Source organism: Haliotis asinina, chromosome 12 (genome assembly GCF_037392515.1).
Source record: "Haliotis asinina isolate JCU_RB_2024 chromosome 12, JCU_Hal_asi_v2, whole genome shotgun sequence".
NCBI lineage: Eukaryota > Metazoa > Mollusca > Gastropoda > Lepetellida > Haliotidae > Haliotis > Haliotis asinina.
Window position 1 is genome coordinate 38871100 of NC_090291.1, and position 18096 is coordinate 38889195.

Consider the following 18096-nt stretch of genomic DNA (forward strand, 5'->3'; position numbering starts at 1 on the left):
TACATATTGAACCCATGAGGGGAATTAAACCCTTTAACGCCAATGCTTTAACCATTATGGTCTAGATTTTTTAAGCCTTCTTAGTGAAAAGAGAGTCATAAGTGCCATACATTAACATTAACTTATGACTACCTTAGCACTAGGAAAGCTTCGAAAATATAGGCCCTGGTTCCTCCACCATCCCCACCATAAAGAACAAGGCCCAGAATTACATGCAAAAGGAGAAGATTTCCAACAATTTTGTGATGTTAAAGCAAAAAATCAATTGTTTTTCATGATATCATTTATGAAACAAAGTAATGCAGTAATCCAGCAGTATTTAGGAGATAAACGTACTGTGTTGGGAAATTAGATGAATGTTATGCAGAATTGACAGTCTCTAAATTTCATTTGGAACCGAACGCGTAGACCAATCAAATTCACGCATTTCACATAGCCATGGTAGAATGTGGCATTAACATCATTTAAGGATTGACTGTGCATAGCGGATTCTTACAAAAGTTTGCACATTGGGTTTTAGTTTCATAATTCAATGCAACGAAAGAAATACAAAGTCAATCCTTATAATTAAATTCAGCAACAAATACTATACCCTGTCAACAATATTTTCTTTAAACATAATCAAATTCGTCGAAAAAGATATCTTTGTTACCACCGATTAACATTTTCAGTGTAAGAATTCAGTAATGGCGTGACATGACTCAGGTGACTCATTTACATAAAATGACACGCCTGCCAAACCATTAGCCAATTAGCATAGAGAACCCCCAAACAGCTGTCAATCAACCAAGCTAACATCGGTCGGCGAATCAGAGTGGAACAACTGAACGTGACGGTATCGGCAAAGTTTCAAGTTCAAACATTTGAATTACTACCTGCGAACTGAAAGAGACAGTTTGAAAAGTGAGAAATGGAAATGAAGCCCGATGGTATGAAGTTAGTGGAACTGAGATTGTAGTATTTGCGCAAGTAGAAAGAGGCTGTGATGTGACTGGGACTGCGATGCCATGAACTGATGTTCCAACATGCGCATGCTCTTGTCAAGACATTGCAACGTTATTAATGTTCACGGATAATTTTGAGTTGTTTGTTTATGTTAACCACAATATATCACTTCAATGTTTACCCAAAGTTCATTAAGGTACCCGAGTGCAAGGGAATTCCCTCGCTGGTAAAGGTTTTCCCCGACATTCCTCAGGTCCGAAAGTAGTCCGGTTCGGTGGGCGTGGCGTATTTTTTTTCAGATTCATTGGGAAATGAAATCAAAAGAAACGTTCCCAGTTAACCTATCAGATTGCCAGAATTTTAATGAACACAATAAAAATTTAATTATTATACCTTCAATACATCCAGACATATTTTTCTTCAGCATGAAGTATGATATAATCCAGAAATATAAGAAATACCACAATAACCAGAATATTATCATGACACTTCCAGTAATATTCCAAATTAACAGTCTGTAGATACTGGTCTGGACTAAATAATCCAATGACTGACAATAGTGAGTGAGTGACTTTAGTTTTACGCCACACTCAGCAATATTCCAGCTATATGGCGGCAGTCTGTAAATAATCGAGTCTGGACCAGACAATCAACATGAGCATCAACCTGCGCAATTGGGAACCGATGACATGTGTCAACCAAGCCAGCAAGCCTGACCACCTAATCCCCTTAGTCACCTCTTAAGACGTCACCTTCTATGGCAAGCATGGGTTGTTGAAGGCCTATTCTACCCCGGGAGTGAGTGAGTGAGTGAGTTGAGTTTTACGCCACACTCAGCAATATTACAGCTATATGGCGGCAGTCTGTAAATAATCAAGTCTGGACCAGACAATCCAGTGATCAACAACATGAGCATCGATCTGAGCAATTGGGAACCGATGACATGCGTCAACCAAGTCAGCGAGTCTGACCACCCGATCCCGTTAGTCGCCTCTTACGACAAGCTGAGTTGCCTTCTATGGCAAGCATGGGTTGCTGAAGGCCTATTCTACCCCGGGACCTTCACGGGTTTCTACCCCGGGACCTTCCACAGGTCAATGACTGACAATAAGAGCATCTATCAACACAACCTGGATATCATCTATGGAAATGGGATATGAAGACTTGAACTAACATAGAGGCTGACCACCCTATCCCAGGATATGAAGACTTGAACTAACATAGAGGCTGACCACCCTATCCCAGGATTTGCTTTAATGATGATCATAGGTGACTGAAGACTAATTCCAAATCAAATTTCTGCAGGGTACAATATTTTTATGTAACCTTACCAGTTCCCTGAGGGCAATCTGTCTCTCACAGAGAGCTGCATACATTCGCTTGCCGTCTGTGGTACTCTGTAACGTAGTGATCATCTGCATCTTGAGATCCTGGCTGGATATCACCTCCAGCTCCAACATGGAACACAACACCTGGTATGACACAAGTTGTATTTCAGTTATCACAGCATGTCACAGTTTGATAATAGAGATATGGCATAAGAACACAGTAAGTCAGGGGTTTGATAATGGATATGTAGCTACACCACAGTTAGGAGTTGGATGAAGGAGATATGGGGTTATATCACAGTAAGTCAGGAGTTTGATAATGGATATGTAGCTACACCACAGTTAGGAGTTTGATGAAGGAGATATGGGGTTGTCACTGTAAGTCAGGAGTTTGATAATGGATATGTAGCTACACCACAGTTAGGAGTTTGATGAAGGAGATATGGGGTTATATCACTGTAAGTCAGGAGTTTGATAATGGATATGTAGCTACACCACAGTTAGGAGTTTGATGAAGGAGATATGGGGTTATATCACAGTAAGTCAGGAGTTTGATAATGGATATGTAGCTACACCACAGTTAGGAGTTTGATGAAGGAGATATGGGGTTGTCACTGTAAGTCAGGAGTTTGATAATGGATATGTAGCTACACCACAGTTAGGAGTTTGATGAAGGAGATATGGGGTTATATCACTGTAAGTCAGGAGTTTGATAATGGATATGTAGCTACACCACAGTTAGGAGTTTGATGAAGGAGATATGGGGTTATATCACTGTAAGTCAGGAGTTTGATAATGGATATGTAGCTACACCACAGATAGGAGTTGGATGAAGGAGATATGGGGTTGTCACTGTAAGTCAGGAGTTTGATAATGGATATGTAGCTACACCACAGTTAGGAGTTTGATGAAGGAGATATGGGGTTATATCACAGTAAGTCAGGAGTTTGATAATGGATATGTAGCTACACCACAGTTAGGAGTTTGATGAAGGAGATATGGGGTTGTCACTGTAAGTCAGGAGTTTGATATTGGATATGTAGCTACACCACAGTTAGGAGTTGGATGAAGGAGATATGGGGTTATATCACAGTAAGTCAGGAGTTTGATAATGGATATGTAGCTACACCACAGTTAGGAGTTGGATGAAGGAGATATGGGGTTGTCACTGTAAGTCAGGAGTTTGATAATGGATATGTAGCTACACCACAGTTAGGAGTTTGATGAAGGAGATATGGGGTTATATCACTGTAAGTCAGGAGTTTGATAATGGATATGTAGCTACACCACAGTTAGGAGTTTGATGAAGGAGATATGGGGTTGTCACTGTAAGTCAGGAGTTTGATAATGGATATGTAGCTACACCACAGTTAGGAGTTTGATGAAGGAGATATGGGGTTGTCACTGTAAGTCAGGAGTTTGATAATGGATATGTAGCTACACCATAGTTAGGAGTTTGATGAAGGAGATATGGGGTTATATCACAGTAAGTCAGGAGTTTGATAATGGATATGTAGCTACACCACAGTTAGGAGTTGGATGAAGGAGATATGGGGTTATATCACAGTAAGTCAGGAGTTTGATAATGGATATGTAGCTACACCACAGTTAGGAGTTTGATGAAGGAGATATGGGGTTGTCACTGTAAGTCAGGAGTTTGATAATGGATATGTAGCTACACCATAGTTAGGAGTTTGATGAAGGAGATATGGGGTTATATCACAGTAAGTCAGGAGTTTGATAATGGATATGTAGCTACACCACAGTTAGGAGTTGGATGAAGGAGATATGGGGTTATATCACTGTAAGTCAGGAGTTTGATAATGGATATGTAGCTACACCACAGTTAGGAGTTTGATGAAGGAGATATGGGATTATATCACTGTAAGTCAGGAGTTTGATAATGGATATGTAGCTACACCACAGTTAGGAGTTTGAAGAAGGAGATATGGGGTTATATCACTTTAAGTCAGGAGTTTGATAATGGATATGTAGCCACACCACAGTTAGGAGTTGGATGAAGGAGATATGGGATTATATCACTGTAAGTCAGGAGTTTGATAATGGATATGTAGCCACACCACAGTTAGGAGTTTGATGAAGGAGATATGAGGTTATATCACTGTAAGTCAGGAGTTTGATAATGGATATGTAGCCACACCACAGTTAGGAGTTTGATGAAGGAGATATGGGGTTATATCACAGTAAGTCAGGAGTTTGATAATAATGGATATGGAGTTACATCAACGCTTGTCAGGAGTTTGGCAATGGAGAGGTGGGGTTATATCACAGTAAGTTAGGAGATTGATAATCAAGAAAACTTAATGCAGCTGGTAGACTGTAACTCCTTTGGCTAAGCCATAACACAAAGGAAATAATGGTCATAGGTAAAAAGTCATTAATGTGTAGACCTTGGGATTCAAACCCATGACCAGCAGCTCATCATAAAGGTTGTTGAAAATTGGAAACTTTGTCTGGAAACTACTAGATGCAACCGATCCCAACCCAGATGCCTGAGTATGGACTGACCTCCATGGCTGCAACATTATCCCTAATGGCAAGCAGCATAACTGGCTCAATCATCTTGGTCATCCCCTGCAGGAACTTCTTCCTTTTGCAGCAGCACCTGATCAATGTCCGCAGCTGGAACACAGGAAGCCATTCAGTAATCCATATCGCGAAGAACACGCCACATATAGGCACAACAATACAACTACCCGGTCAAGTAACACATTAGCTTCACCATACCACTGTCAGATTATTGTCTTGCATTCAAATGCAACCTTCACCTATAAATAAGGTTTTTGTCTATCATTCTAACACTACCATCACCTATAAACAAGGATTTCACTACCATTCCAATACTAACATCACCTATAAATAAGGCTTTACTTTTTCAATATAAGAGTACTGGGAAAAGAGTACTGAATGGAATTTCATGGAGTGTAAGTAATCTCATCTTTTGTTTCATATATATGCAAAACAACATTGCTACTCTTTTGTAAACAGGTCAGTAAACAATAAAGCAATACTTTTTCAGATAAATAGGTCCATAAATGATTCTAAGATGGTACACCATAGCTGTGGTGGGTATCTGGTACGTCTTCTGATTTTTTTCCAACCGCATCATGCATATTTTTTTATCAGTACATACACCAATATGGCCTTTATCTGGAGCCCTGTTTCTATGAGCTAACAGACTCTGCTCTCCAGTTCCAATCATAGCAGGTGCTTTCAGTGAAACACTGCTCTAACATTTCAGTACTACCAGACGAACATTGCTCTGACCATGACATACGAAGAAGAAGCTACACTTCCTATCTAATACTTCCAAGAGTTCCCACACAGTCACTGCTCTATCATTACAAAACTACCTCAGCCTACCTAACATTGCTCTACCAATCCTGTAGCATCAGGAAATATCTGGTAGACACTGCTCTATCAATAAAACACTAAAATCACCTGACCAGGAGACAATGCTCTACCATGAGTTGTCAGATGGACACTGCTCTACCATTATAATACTACTATGATCTGCCAGACACTGTTCTACCAATCTAGGATGACCATGAACCAACAGGTAGACAAATCTCCTATCAATCTAACCCAACCATGACCTAGCAGAAAGACATGGCTGCACAATTCCAGTTCAACATACCATTCTGACCAACACCACAAGGGCCTATCGCAGTCATATTTCTAACCACTATAGTGAGTGAGTGAGTTGAGTTTTATGCCACACTCAGCAATATTCCAACTTTATGGCGTGGGTCTGTAAATCATTGAGTATGGACCAGGCAATCCAGTGATCAACAACATGAGCATCTATCTGCACAATTGGGAACTGATGACATATGTCAACCAAGTCAGCGATCCTGACCACTCGATCCTTTTAGTCACCTCTTACGACAAACATACGACTTTCTTCACATACTGTACACTAGACTAATGCTCAGTCTCTGAATATATATAACTTTGATAGTAACAAACTAACCCCTATAAACTGAAAAGGCGCCACAGCGACACACAAGATTCCTGAACCTGAGGAAATCTAGACTTGCTCCATTTAAAGCTTTGGCATGCATAGAGGGCATGGCAAGGAACTAATGCGGTTCAGGGACTGTGAGACAGACTAATTCTACCCATGCAGCAAATCGAACACAGGCCTTCAGCGTGAGAAGCATACTGTTTAACCACTTGGCTACCCCACCATCACCTTCCACACCAGTATTTAGAACAATGTTAATACACATCAGAATATCAAAAAAAGCTTTGTTATCACATAATACCAAGGATTCCTGTCAACAGAACTTGTACCAATACAACCACCAAGTGTATGAACATTTATCATATGGCCTTAATTGGTTATCAAATGGATTCATATCTATTCTTATACTGATCATCTTGATGCCTGAATTATAGGCCCACTGACATGTTTACTGAATGTGCTCATCTTGGTACTTCCACCTTTTCTGGTATTCCCAGAGGTTGACCCTACACAATTAAACCCAACAGAAGCAATATTTTGATCAATAACGAGCTTAGTACCAACTTTTATCACACCCCCATGTATCGATCTGATTGGTTAGTGTAGCATGTTGCAATTTGATTGGTTGTATTTCAGTCTGCTGGAGACACTGTGTGGTAAGATGTCAATGGAGCTGTTTGCAAATATCATCATTTACTTTCAATCAATATGTGGCCCTCAAGACAAGCTTGATTAAATCTGGTCCAAAAAAAATACTATCAGCAAGCCTCGGGCATTGTGGTGGCCATATCCACTGTTCTGTGGATATAGGCTATAACAGTGATGCAAGTGAAGGGTCAATAAAAATCAGAAGTTACTGAGGTTCCTATCACGAAATGCATTAAGCTCTCACAACCGGCTGAATCTATCAGGAATTAAAACATTTTTTGTACACATCTTGTCATGTTTAGTTGTGATGTACAGCTGCCTTAACTGGCACAGGATGCTGTAATGAGAGACTGTGCGCTAACTGAGGACATGTTTATAACTCCTTTCAAGACTGAAGCCCCATTACTTCACATTTGATGCTAGACTAACTCATTATTTCTCAGAGGCGGGTGCACAATTCCATATCCAACTAATAGTGGACAAAGTCTTGTGGCAATTATCTATGGAAATCAACATTAAATTGTCACTTTCATAGACATCACTGAAATGGGGGGAAATTGATCATATGGTTTGATTCAAAATGAATTTGAACTGATCAGTTATCCTGTGAATAGTCCATTACATACCAGGCTGATCACCAAACTTTGGTTACATTTTGGAATTATCAGGGACCATTTCAAAACCTAATATGACCTTTTCACACACACACAAAAGCAATTCTCAAATTGGACCCCATTTTTGGAGGCAAAGGATTGAAATGTCCTGAAACTCACATACACAGCTAAAGAATGTCTTTCAAGCCATATATACAAACATAAAAATATGCTTAAATCGTCTTGCTACAACCAACAGTGAACCACATAAAAACCATAATTTTAACACACAAAAAAATGATGAGGTAGCCTAGTGGTTAAAGCATTCACTGGTCACACAGAAGACTGGGGTTCGATTTTCAATACAGGTACAATATATGATGTCCATTTCAGATGTCCCTCATCATGATACTGCTGGAAGCTTGCTAAAAGCAGCATGAAACTCACTCACTCACTCACTCATGATAATAGGATTTGGAAGATTATAATTATGACTACTTTTGGGGGTTTCTTTTCTACAACTGTACAGATCTTGAATATGTTCAAAGATGAGAAAGAATATTATAAAGTTCTTATAAGTACACAATGCCATTAAGAAAGCAGTCAAATGCAACACCCTATATTTTTTATTACACTTTTTCAGTACAGTAGACATTCCTGCACTTTCATTAGGTTGAGGTCATCTAAGATTCAAACCCACATTCAAAGTCAGCCATCAAACCCAATCAGCCACAATACCAGAATCCATATTTTACAGAGAAAGTGTAATCCCAAATTTAACCTGTGTTACTGACGGTAAATAGACAATTTAACCCAAGTTTGCTTTGATATGAAATATGCTGATAAAGGTTGAAAACCTTGAGGCTTCTAAAGAATGACTAACTGAATTTAGTTTATGCTGCTCTTAGCAATATTCCAGGAGAACCAGCAATGGGCTACACTCATTGTAGGGAATCGAACCTGGGTCTTCAGCATTATGAGTAAACGCTCCAACCACTAGGCTACCCCACCACTCCAGTTTACTAAAGAGCTGGAATCATAAGCTAACAAGTGTTGACATATTGATTTAAACACAAAGGTGAGCGTGACTTTGATGTTTTCAAAGACTTGTTCACAAAATGGTGTGAAGAGAGTTGTAAACAACCTTACCATGACCCCCCATAGGTCTCCCTCATCATCACATGCAATGCCCCCTGGGCAATACAGGTGGAACCAGCCCTCCTTCCCTTCTCGGATAGCAAGCACTGTCTGGTGAACGTCACAATTCTCATCAGATGCAACATTCTTGATAACTGATTTCATGTGCCTGAAACAAAGCAGAGGACTTAGAAGAACTCCAAATAGGTATATTTGTGCATAAGCTGGTCTGTCATACAGACCCTGAAGAAAATATATCCAAGAAAGCTCATAAAGTCTAGGACTCCTTTTCATTATATTATATTTTTTGACTATGAACGTTTTGTCTGTAAAATATGTTCATTACAGAGACTAGTTGTTAGTCAAGATATATGCCCATTCTAGACAAAAACATATCCAGTTAGGCATATGCCCACACTAGATAAAAACATATCCACAGTAAGGCATATGCCTGCTTTGGACAAACACATATCCACAGTTAGGCATAGGATCATTCTAGACAAATACATATCCACAGTTAGGCATATGCCTGCTTTGGACAAATACATATCTTAAGTTAGGCACATGCCCATTCTAAACAAATACATATCCACAGTTAGGCATATGCCTGCTCTTGACAAATACATATCCACAGTTAGGCATATGCCTGCTTTGGACAAATACATATCTTAAGTTAGGCACATGCCCATTGTAGACAAATACATATCCACAGTTAGGCACATGCCCATTCTAAACAAATACATATCCACAGGTAGACATATGCTGGCTCTAGACAAAAACATATCCACAGTTAGACATATGCCTGCTTTGGACAAATACATATCCACAGTTAGGCATTAGCCCATTTTAGAAAAATACATATCCACAGTTACGCATATGCCCACTCTAGACAAATACATATCCACAGTTAGGCATATGCCTGCTTTAGACAAATACATATCCACAGTTAGGCATATGCCTGCTTTCGACAAAAAGATATCCACAGTAAGGCATATGCCTGCTTTGGACAAAAACATATCTTAAGTTAGGCATATGCCTGGTCTGGACAAACACATTTCCACAGTTAGGCATATGCCTGCTGTGAACATACATGTGTGTTAGTATGAGTGCACATGTGCATGTGAGTACACACCTGTGCAAACATACTGGGATATGTCCGCAATGGATGGATGTAAGTTCATGAACAGTTGGGAAGAGAGAAATATGACTCCTGTTGACAGATATATGTATATAGATAGGTGTATGCTCTCGCAATCACTGGAGAGTGGGCAAGGTGGTCTGCTACAAGTGTGTTCCTGTATAACAGAGCATGCCATGGTGGAAAAACATGTGTATCAAGCCCTGAATCAATCTAAATGCATGCAGATCCGATTAAAATATCTCTGCTTAATGACTCTCTAGAACAAAAACCTGAACAGACCAATTTTCCCAATAACATATTATAGCAAGTTTGTGACACTGAGAGGTGTTTCACTGACACTGGTTCTCATCTGAAAACATCAAACAAAATCCTCAAAGAAAGTTACAGTCTAAAAAATACAACATTCGTGATTCAAAATACCTAACAAGAGAAAATCAACAACAATGAGCCAATGACGTCTTCACATAATCTGCTATGATATTGTACGCATACATCTCAATTTCAACATTGAACCAAAAGTCATCTTCATTCAAGGCAAGAGATAACGTTAAAAACAGAACCAAATAGCATGTTTGCTAAAGAGCCAAGGAATCCTGTAAGATCAATAGGATTGTCAAATTTGAGCTGGCTGTTTCCAGTAGTTAAAGACCCGTATAGTAGAGTTCCATGACTTCCACCAATCAGTGAAGGGTAATCACTTCTATGTACCTGTGTTATATCTGTGTAACAATTGGTATATAATGAAATAAAAATATGGGTGCCCATGCTAAAATTTGGATGATGAAATACTTCTATAAATATCAAGTGTTTTAATGATGATTTTCCAAATTTGGAAAAAAAAACATTTCAAAAAACAACTGCTACATCAATTTACAATGAAAACATTAAAACATTACCAAACTGAAACCTAATAGATATGAATATGATCTGATGGAGATCAAAAACTGACATATCAAAATTTCTGCCATTCTTTCTTGTCAAGGCCTGATCTGATACAACAAAAACATCCAGCCTGGCATACTTCAAGAGACATTGTGCCATCCTTTCACGAATAAATACCACAAAAACGACTGCATTATTGTGTTTCACTACACATCAATACTTCCTAAAATCATTACGGTCTGTATCAGATTCCTTGAAAACAGCCAGTCAGAGGATGACATTGTTTTTCTACAATCACATTAACTGTCACTGGGCATGCAACCACCTTGAACAAACAATGCCACAAAGAATGGAGGCTTGTCCAAGAAAAAGTGTTTATCATGACTGGTGGTTGGTTTGATCTGGCAGTTATACACTACATACACCAATGCTACTAGGGAAATATGGTTCATATAACCATCAGGTAAGTCTTTGTCAGATATTGCCATTGTCTGATTCCAACTTTTCTCATATCATCATATACCTGAAATAAATGGTTTTGTTTAGATTTCATAGTGTTTCAGTTGTACTTTTAAATATTTGCCAACATGATCACCATTCTACAGGTTGCCTTCATGTAAATGGGATTTCCTGTACAATTAAAAAAGCACCCTTTCCATCTGTGTTTCATAAAGTTTAAGTGGTGGTGGGGTAGTCAAGTGGTTAAAGTGTTCACTTGTCACTCACAAATAACCTGCATTAAACACTGACAGTGGTCTAAGAGTGAGTGAGTGAGTTTAGTTTTACGCCACACTTAGCAATATTCCAGCTATGTGGCGGCAGTCTGTAAATAATCAAGGCAATCCACTGATCAACAACACAAGCATCGATCTGCACAATTGGGAGCCGATGACCTGTGTTAACGAAGTCAGCGAGTGACCACCCGATCCTGTTAGTCACCTCCTATGCCAGTGGTCTAAGAAGATTCACAAATGAGTTTAGTTCTAAACGTTCTGTTCTGATTACAGAAGAAACATTTTAATTTGTTCTGGTATCATAAATACAAATGGAAAGTACTTAAAACTTAAATTAACATTAAAATGGGGTAGCTTAGTGGTTCCTGGTGTCCACTGCCATGTTATTGCTGGAATGTTGCTAAAAGCAGCGGAAAACTATACTAACTCACTCAAAAGATTTACCATGAATTACATTAAAATCATTTCAAATTTTAGAAAAAGAATGAATTACATTGGAAAATATTTCTGTAGGTTTTTTAAAAATGATTTCATAAATATTTCTGTTTGGTCGTGACTATTAGGTAATCAGTGAGATGCCATTAATCAATGTTTGAAACTGTGAAACTGACTGATGCACGTGTGGTTATCTACGCTAATGCAATCAGATTTTATTGTGGTGATCATGTGCAAATGCTTTATCAGGAACTTTATCCCCGCTGGAATAAACTGTTACACAGTAAATCTCATGACATGCCAGCGAGCACTGAATCAAAGTAATGCAGTCGTAAGGGTTATTTTGCCGTTTCTGCAATACTGCATTATTGGTTCCAAACTCAGCTGTTAAGGAAGAAGGGAATAATAATGATTTGTCAGCAATGTCATGTTGGCATTGCATGAGGTTGTTTCTACACCAATCCTTGTATAAAATTCTCACAAATGTGTGACACCATCTGTCACTGCAATGGTAACCATATTCAAAGGTATCTATTACATGAACTTTAATCAACTGCCTGAAGTTTCTCTGGACAATTCACATGGAATCAACATTACAATATTGAATGTGTTGTTGATCAAGCTGTGGAATGATTGAATTCTTACATAATTTGTTTGGTATGGACCAGACAAACCTGTGATTGATGCCATGAGCATCATTTTTGTGTGGAGCAAGTCAGCAAGTCAGAACACTCAAATACCTGTTATAATTCGCCAAAAAACCCATTATCACCACTTAAGAAAAGTTGTAACCCCTATCTTCCTGGTTTCCATCTGAATAACATCTATACTGCTTAACATAGACATTTCCTATTTCTTACCCCAAACATCTATACGGTATCAGTGAACCATAAACTGGTAGTAGTTTGTGTTTAGGAATTGGTTAAAATCTCACAGTTGATAATTGGTTATCACCAATGAGGAATCATCAAAAAATAATTGGTTAGCATCATATTTCATATTTTACTATGTTGTTAAAGCAGATAAATATAACATGGTTCTCTTTTGTTTGTTATTTTGTTTTATTTACAAACCCTACAAAATGCATTTGCAAACTTCACATCCAATGTAAAAAGATGCAACTTGTTACTTAACATGATAACTAATATGTCATGAACATAAACTTCTGGGAATCTTCAAAAAATATTCAGTCATGACTTTTCAGTAAGTGAAGTGAGTATTCTAAGCATTAAACATGTTTTCAGGCCCTGACATCTTCGAAGATGTGTTTCATCATCAAGTATTTCAAACATCAAAACAGTAGTGACAACAGTCGTTCGTGTCTGATTATAAGAAAATGTGATCATCTGCTTGGTTGTTTGGTCACTGCAATGCATCTTTGATTATTTCATTTAATCTCAACACCACTAGTAGCCATTTTTGCCTGGGAAAATAAATGTTATTGCAATATATTGAAAACTTAAGTGTTTGACATAATACCACTAATTGTCCATCCTATTTTATACATTCTAAGTCCCTAAACATACAAGTTATGATTCTGACAATAGTAATCTGTAACAGCAGCAGTGTGCCGTTTTGTCATCGAATAATGAAGATGTGGATGAAATATTAATCAAAGCATAAAGATAATCACAAAATATACTATATATGTTTTTTACCCAACATAACAGTTCTCAGAAATAATACTGCTACACGCATCATTTGTAAAGCATGTACAATATACTGGTATACCAGTAGTACTGTCAATCTTTGCAGACATAACAAGAAGAACTTCCAACATCCAAACCAGCATCATGCTGCCACGCTGTAACCATGGAAACACATATAGATTTGGCCAGCAACATAAAGTTTGATCTATTATCTCTCAGGTAAACATTTATCAGACAACATTCTCAGAGCTGTGATGATGGTTTTAAATCTACTGGGATCTATCTGAAATTATGCAAACAATTATGATCATTCACAATGCAGGAAATTTTTTAAACTTCACATGATTTATACTCTCCAAAATATTACAAAGCATCAATTTCTTTAACAACATATTTCATATACGCCTTGACAAGTAATCTATTGTAATATGAAAGAATCAGGTGTTGCTCAACTTCTTTTGTGTAATATGCTCCAAATTAAATTCATCTGCAAACAGAAATGCATGATTTGTTTAAGGTAACAATTGACAATTCAAAGAGTGGATTTGTACATACATCCACGAACAATATTTTGAAAAGCTACATAAAGGGACAATGACACAATGACCTTTGTGGGAGCAATATATGTACACTTTTTCTTCAACAACATATTCATGGACTGTATCTTTCACAGAACTCTTGAATCAACACGGACCACATTATGAATGTGTCTGTTAATTATGTGTCTGTTTGTAGATCACATCATGTGTCAATCAGTTTTGGCCTCTGAACCATATCATGCGTCTGCTTGTAGACCACATCATGTCTCAATCAGTTTAGGCTTCTGAACCATATCGTGCGTCTGCTTGTAGACCACATCATGTGTCAATCAGTTTAGGCCTCTAAACCATATTGTGTGTCTGTTTGAAGACCACATCATGTGTCAATCAGTTTTGGCCTCTGAACCACATTGTGTGTCTGTTTGCAGACCACATCATGTGTCAATCAGTTTAGGCCTCTGAACCATGTCCTGTGTCTGCTTGTAGATCATACCATGTGTCAATCAGTTTAGGCCTCTGAACCATATTGTGTGTATGTTTGTAGACCACATCATGTGTCAATCAGTTTAGGCTTCTGAACCATATCATGTGTCTGCTTGTAGACAACATCATGTGTCAGTCAGTTTAGGCCTCTGAACCATATTGTGTGTATGTTTGTAGACCACATCATGAGTCAATCAGATTAGACCTGTGAACCGTATCATGTGTCAGTGTGTCAATGTTTGTGGACATCATGTGTCGAACAGTTGATACCTTTGGACCACCTCATTTGTCACTGTGTCAATGTTTGCGGGCAACATCAAGTGTCAGTGAGTCAATGTTTGTCAATCACATCATGTGCCATCAACTATCTTCAATACACAATCTCTCTTTTATTCCCTAAATTGCCATGCAATAACAAATCTATCCACAAATAAAACTGCTATCTGTTTTCCTGGAATGTGCAGGAATCTCCAATAACACCTCATATTCTTAACTATAAATAAGATTTATTTACTTGTACTTTATAATTTCAAGCAATGGCAAATCGATCTGAACCTTATTCACAATATCAAGACTCCTCAGAACATAATTAACCTTATTTTTAAGTCATAAAATAAACCATTTCACAGCAACAAATGGAAATGTGAGCTATTTCACACTGGCAAACATGGCTCCCGGTGTGTGGGTGGCAAGATCAGTTTCAGGTTAATGTCTGTTTCTGTGTAAACACAGCATTATAAACAATTCCACATCAAAGGGTTACAGGCATCCTCTAAATCCAGTCACTTTATTGCTTGAAAATTAAAGACTTGTCAACAAATCCAAGATTAAACAAGTCAAAATCAAAAAGATATATTGTAATGAAACTCATTATTAGTAAAGGTCATGTCATTCTGACACCTACACATCTGAATGCAGTACATTTCTTCATCAGGCCAGATCAATTTCATTTCTTACTTCATGGATCTGATTGTCATGGGGTTTTTTTCAGGAATAAGGGAAAATATATACAAAATCTTCCCGCTCAAAAAACAAAATCCTTATGTTTTTAATGGCTAAAAATGTAAACTTACAAGAAAAGATTTTATAGATGTTTTTGATCCATATACACTTAATAAATTCCTGGGAGTAAAATACTTTTAATATTTAGAAGGAATATTACTTTCACTGGTGATTTCATTCATTTTTTTTCCCCAGATTCCTTTAGGTTTTCTGAATACAAAAATCTGTAAGACAAGAAATAAAATTGGACTGGCCTCACCACTGAATTTAGTGCAACTGTGTAGCCTGTCTCACAGTCTCTTAAACTTTCTGACCAGTGCCATAGTTAGTTATATTTCCAACTGAAGAAAGTCTATATTTTAAACAGTACAGTATATCTTCCATCTCGCTCGAGTCCCTTTTAAGTGTAAATGCTGTTGTGTATGCCTATCAAAATTATATAATTTCAGAAACTAGGCATTAATCTACAAAACAGTGAGGCGTGTCCTTATTTGGTCAGATAATCAGATGTGGCAATGTTCAACACGCAATGACACTTTGGTCTGTGCACTGGCTCGTTTGTCTTTAACTGGTGTCAAGTCATGGCTAGATTAAATGGTTGAAATAGTGATGGAACTGTCCTAATTACCAAGTGAGTTTGGTTTCACACCATAATATCAATATTCCAGCAATATCCTGGTAGGGGCTTCATAGATTGTACCTATACACAGAAGAGAACCCATGTCTTCAGTACGATGAGCAACCACTTTAACCACTTGACTACACCACCCACCCTTAACAACTGTAAAAAAGTAGTGCTGGTTATCGCTCATGATATGCAAACTGATAATCAAAGCTTAGTAATCGACCAATAATTGGTTGCAATGGTAAATCCCTTCATAAAAATCACGTTGGTAACAAGGGGGAATAATCATAACTTTCTGCAAATGAATGAGACACCTCAGTGACGACTTCCTGTAGAGATATGCAGGCAACAGGAAGTAACAGCAATGTTTTTCATAAGGTTTTTACTAAGGTATTCTCAGGTCTTCTTCTGTGGAGAACTTTGTCAAATGACATGGCTGATTGTAAAATGTTCAGAAAATGCTACAGTTACAAACAAAACAATCATTAGAAATGTGTACTTACGATGTGAACACCTCATGGGCTATTGCACTGAAATTGAGAAACAATTTTTTATAAGCATACCGTTCAGATTATTGTATAAATACTTGCATCAATGCAACAGAGATAAACAACAAAAGAATAATTCTATGTCTCATTGGGTTAGTGAGTGGGCTGAGTATCCCCTGAAACAACACTTGAATCTGGGACTTTAACATGATACCAACAGATCCTGTAAGTACAAAGGGCCACAACCCAGTAACCCTGAAATTAATTAGAACTTGTTTGAATTACAGGCCAAAACAGAAGCCTCCCCATCTCCTTATGAATGCTGTACAACTGAACTTTTAGCTACCCGCTACCCTAACACCAAAGTCATAAACACATCTATTTTAATCACATCAAATCTGATTTGGGAAAATGCCAGCCCAGTGCAGTACAACTTTACCTTAAAGGATGTCTATGACATAAAGGGTCATTGTGAAAAAATATATTCCAAGGATTATAAATAAGATAGCTATGATTTAATATTCCTAGTTTTCCCAGCACTGTATAGTTTCAAAACAAAGTTAGCCATGGCAATGAAATTTTAAAAAAAACTTAAAGTACACTGATTGGCTGCTTTATGAAAGGGAATAAATGCTATATACTCACTCATCTGGGAAGGGGATTGGTTGTAATAAGCTGCCAAGCACATACCGCCAATCGTCATACTCAGACCTGGAAAAGTCAAGAGTAAGTCATCAAAAGAGTGTTAATACCAGGGATGCCAAGTAAATACACATATCCATATTTTTCAAAGCAGCCTTTTTTTAAGGCAGAGGCCCCTTTTCAAGAACCCATTCATGCCTCCAAACTGATTTTTACTAAGGTATTCTTAGGCCTTACACACACATACGGCTTTATAATATTCAGTCATCAGTGTTTCAAATACACTGAGTTACCAAATACCCTTTCTTTATTGACGTTATCCTGCCGTAGAACCAAGTTACACTGACAGATATTAAGAAGTTATTGAGCTCTGCGCCGGAAATGAAACACACCTCTCACTTCGTTTCCATGGAAACCGAGAAAATGATAAATCACAAAAACCTGTAAGTAGCAAAAGGCACTACTTTAGGTTCTGACTGACATATCTACCAAGTTTTGCAGAAAAATATTGAACATTTATTTAGTTCTGCTAGGGAAACAAAGCCCATCCCTCCATTTTGAGACTAAGTCCAAAATGTTTCCATGGAAACTAAGAAAACAATAAATCTCAAAACCCTGTAAATACCAAAAGGAACCACTTTGGGGTCTGCCACATATATCTACCAAGTTACACTGACAGATATTAAGAAGTTATTGAGTTCTGCTCCGGATATGAAACACGCCTCTCACTTTCGAGACTATGCCCGAAACGTTTCCAAGGAAACCTAAAAAATAAATCACAAAAACCTGTAAATAGCAAAAAAAAATATTGAACGGTTTCTGAGTTATGCTCCATAA

The 18096-nt window shown here is 37.8% G+C and overlaps 1 protein-coding gene across 1 annotated transcript in view; it reads right to left on the reverse strand.

Moving 5' to 3' along the window:
- Nucleotides 1-18096, reverse strand: part of LOC137258922 (C-Maf-inducing protein-like) — a 102007-nt gene that overhangs the window by 15313 nt on the left and 68598 nt on the right. Inside the window, exons 11-15 of the mRNA XM_067796618.1 lie at nt 17263-17328; nt 16633-16659; nt 8652-8808; nt 4803-4916; nt 2277-2417 (exon numbers count right to left, since the gene is read on the reverse strand). Coding sequence (XP_067652719.1) covers nt 2277-2417; nt 4803-4916; nt 8652-8808; nt 16633-16659; nt 17263-17328 — 505 coding nt within the window. The remainder of the gene's footprint in view (nt 1-2276; nt 2418-4802; nt 4917-8651; nt 8809-16632; nt 16660-17262; nt 17329-18096) is intronic.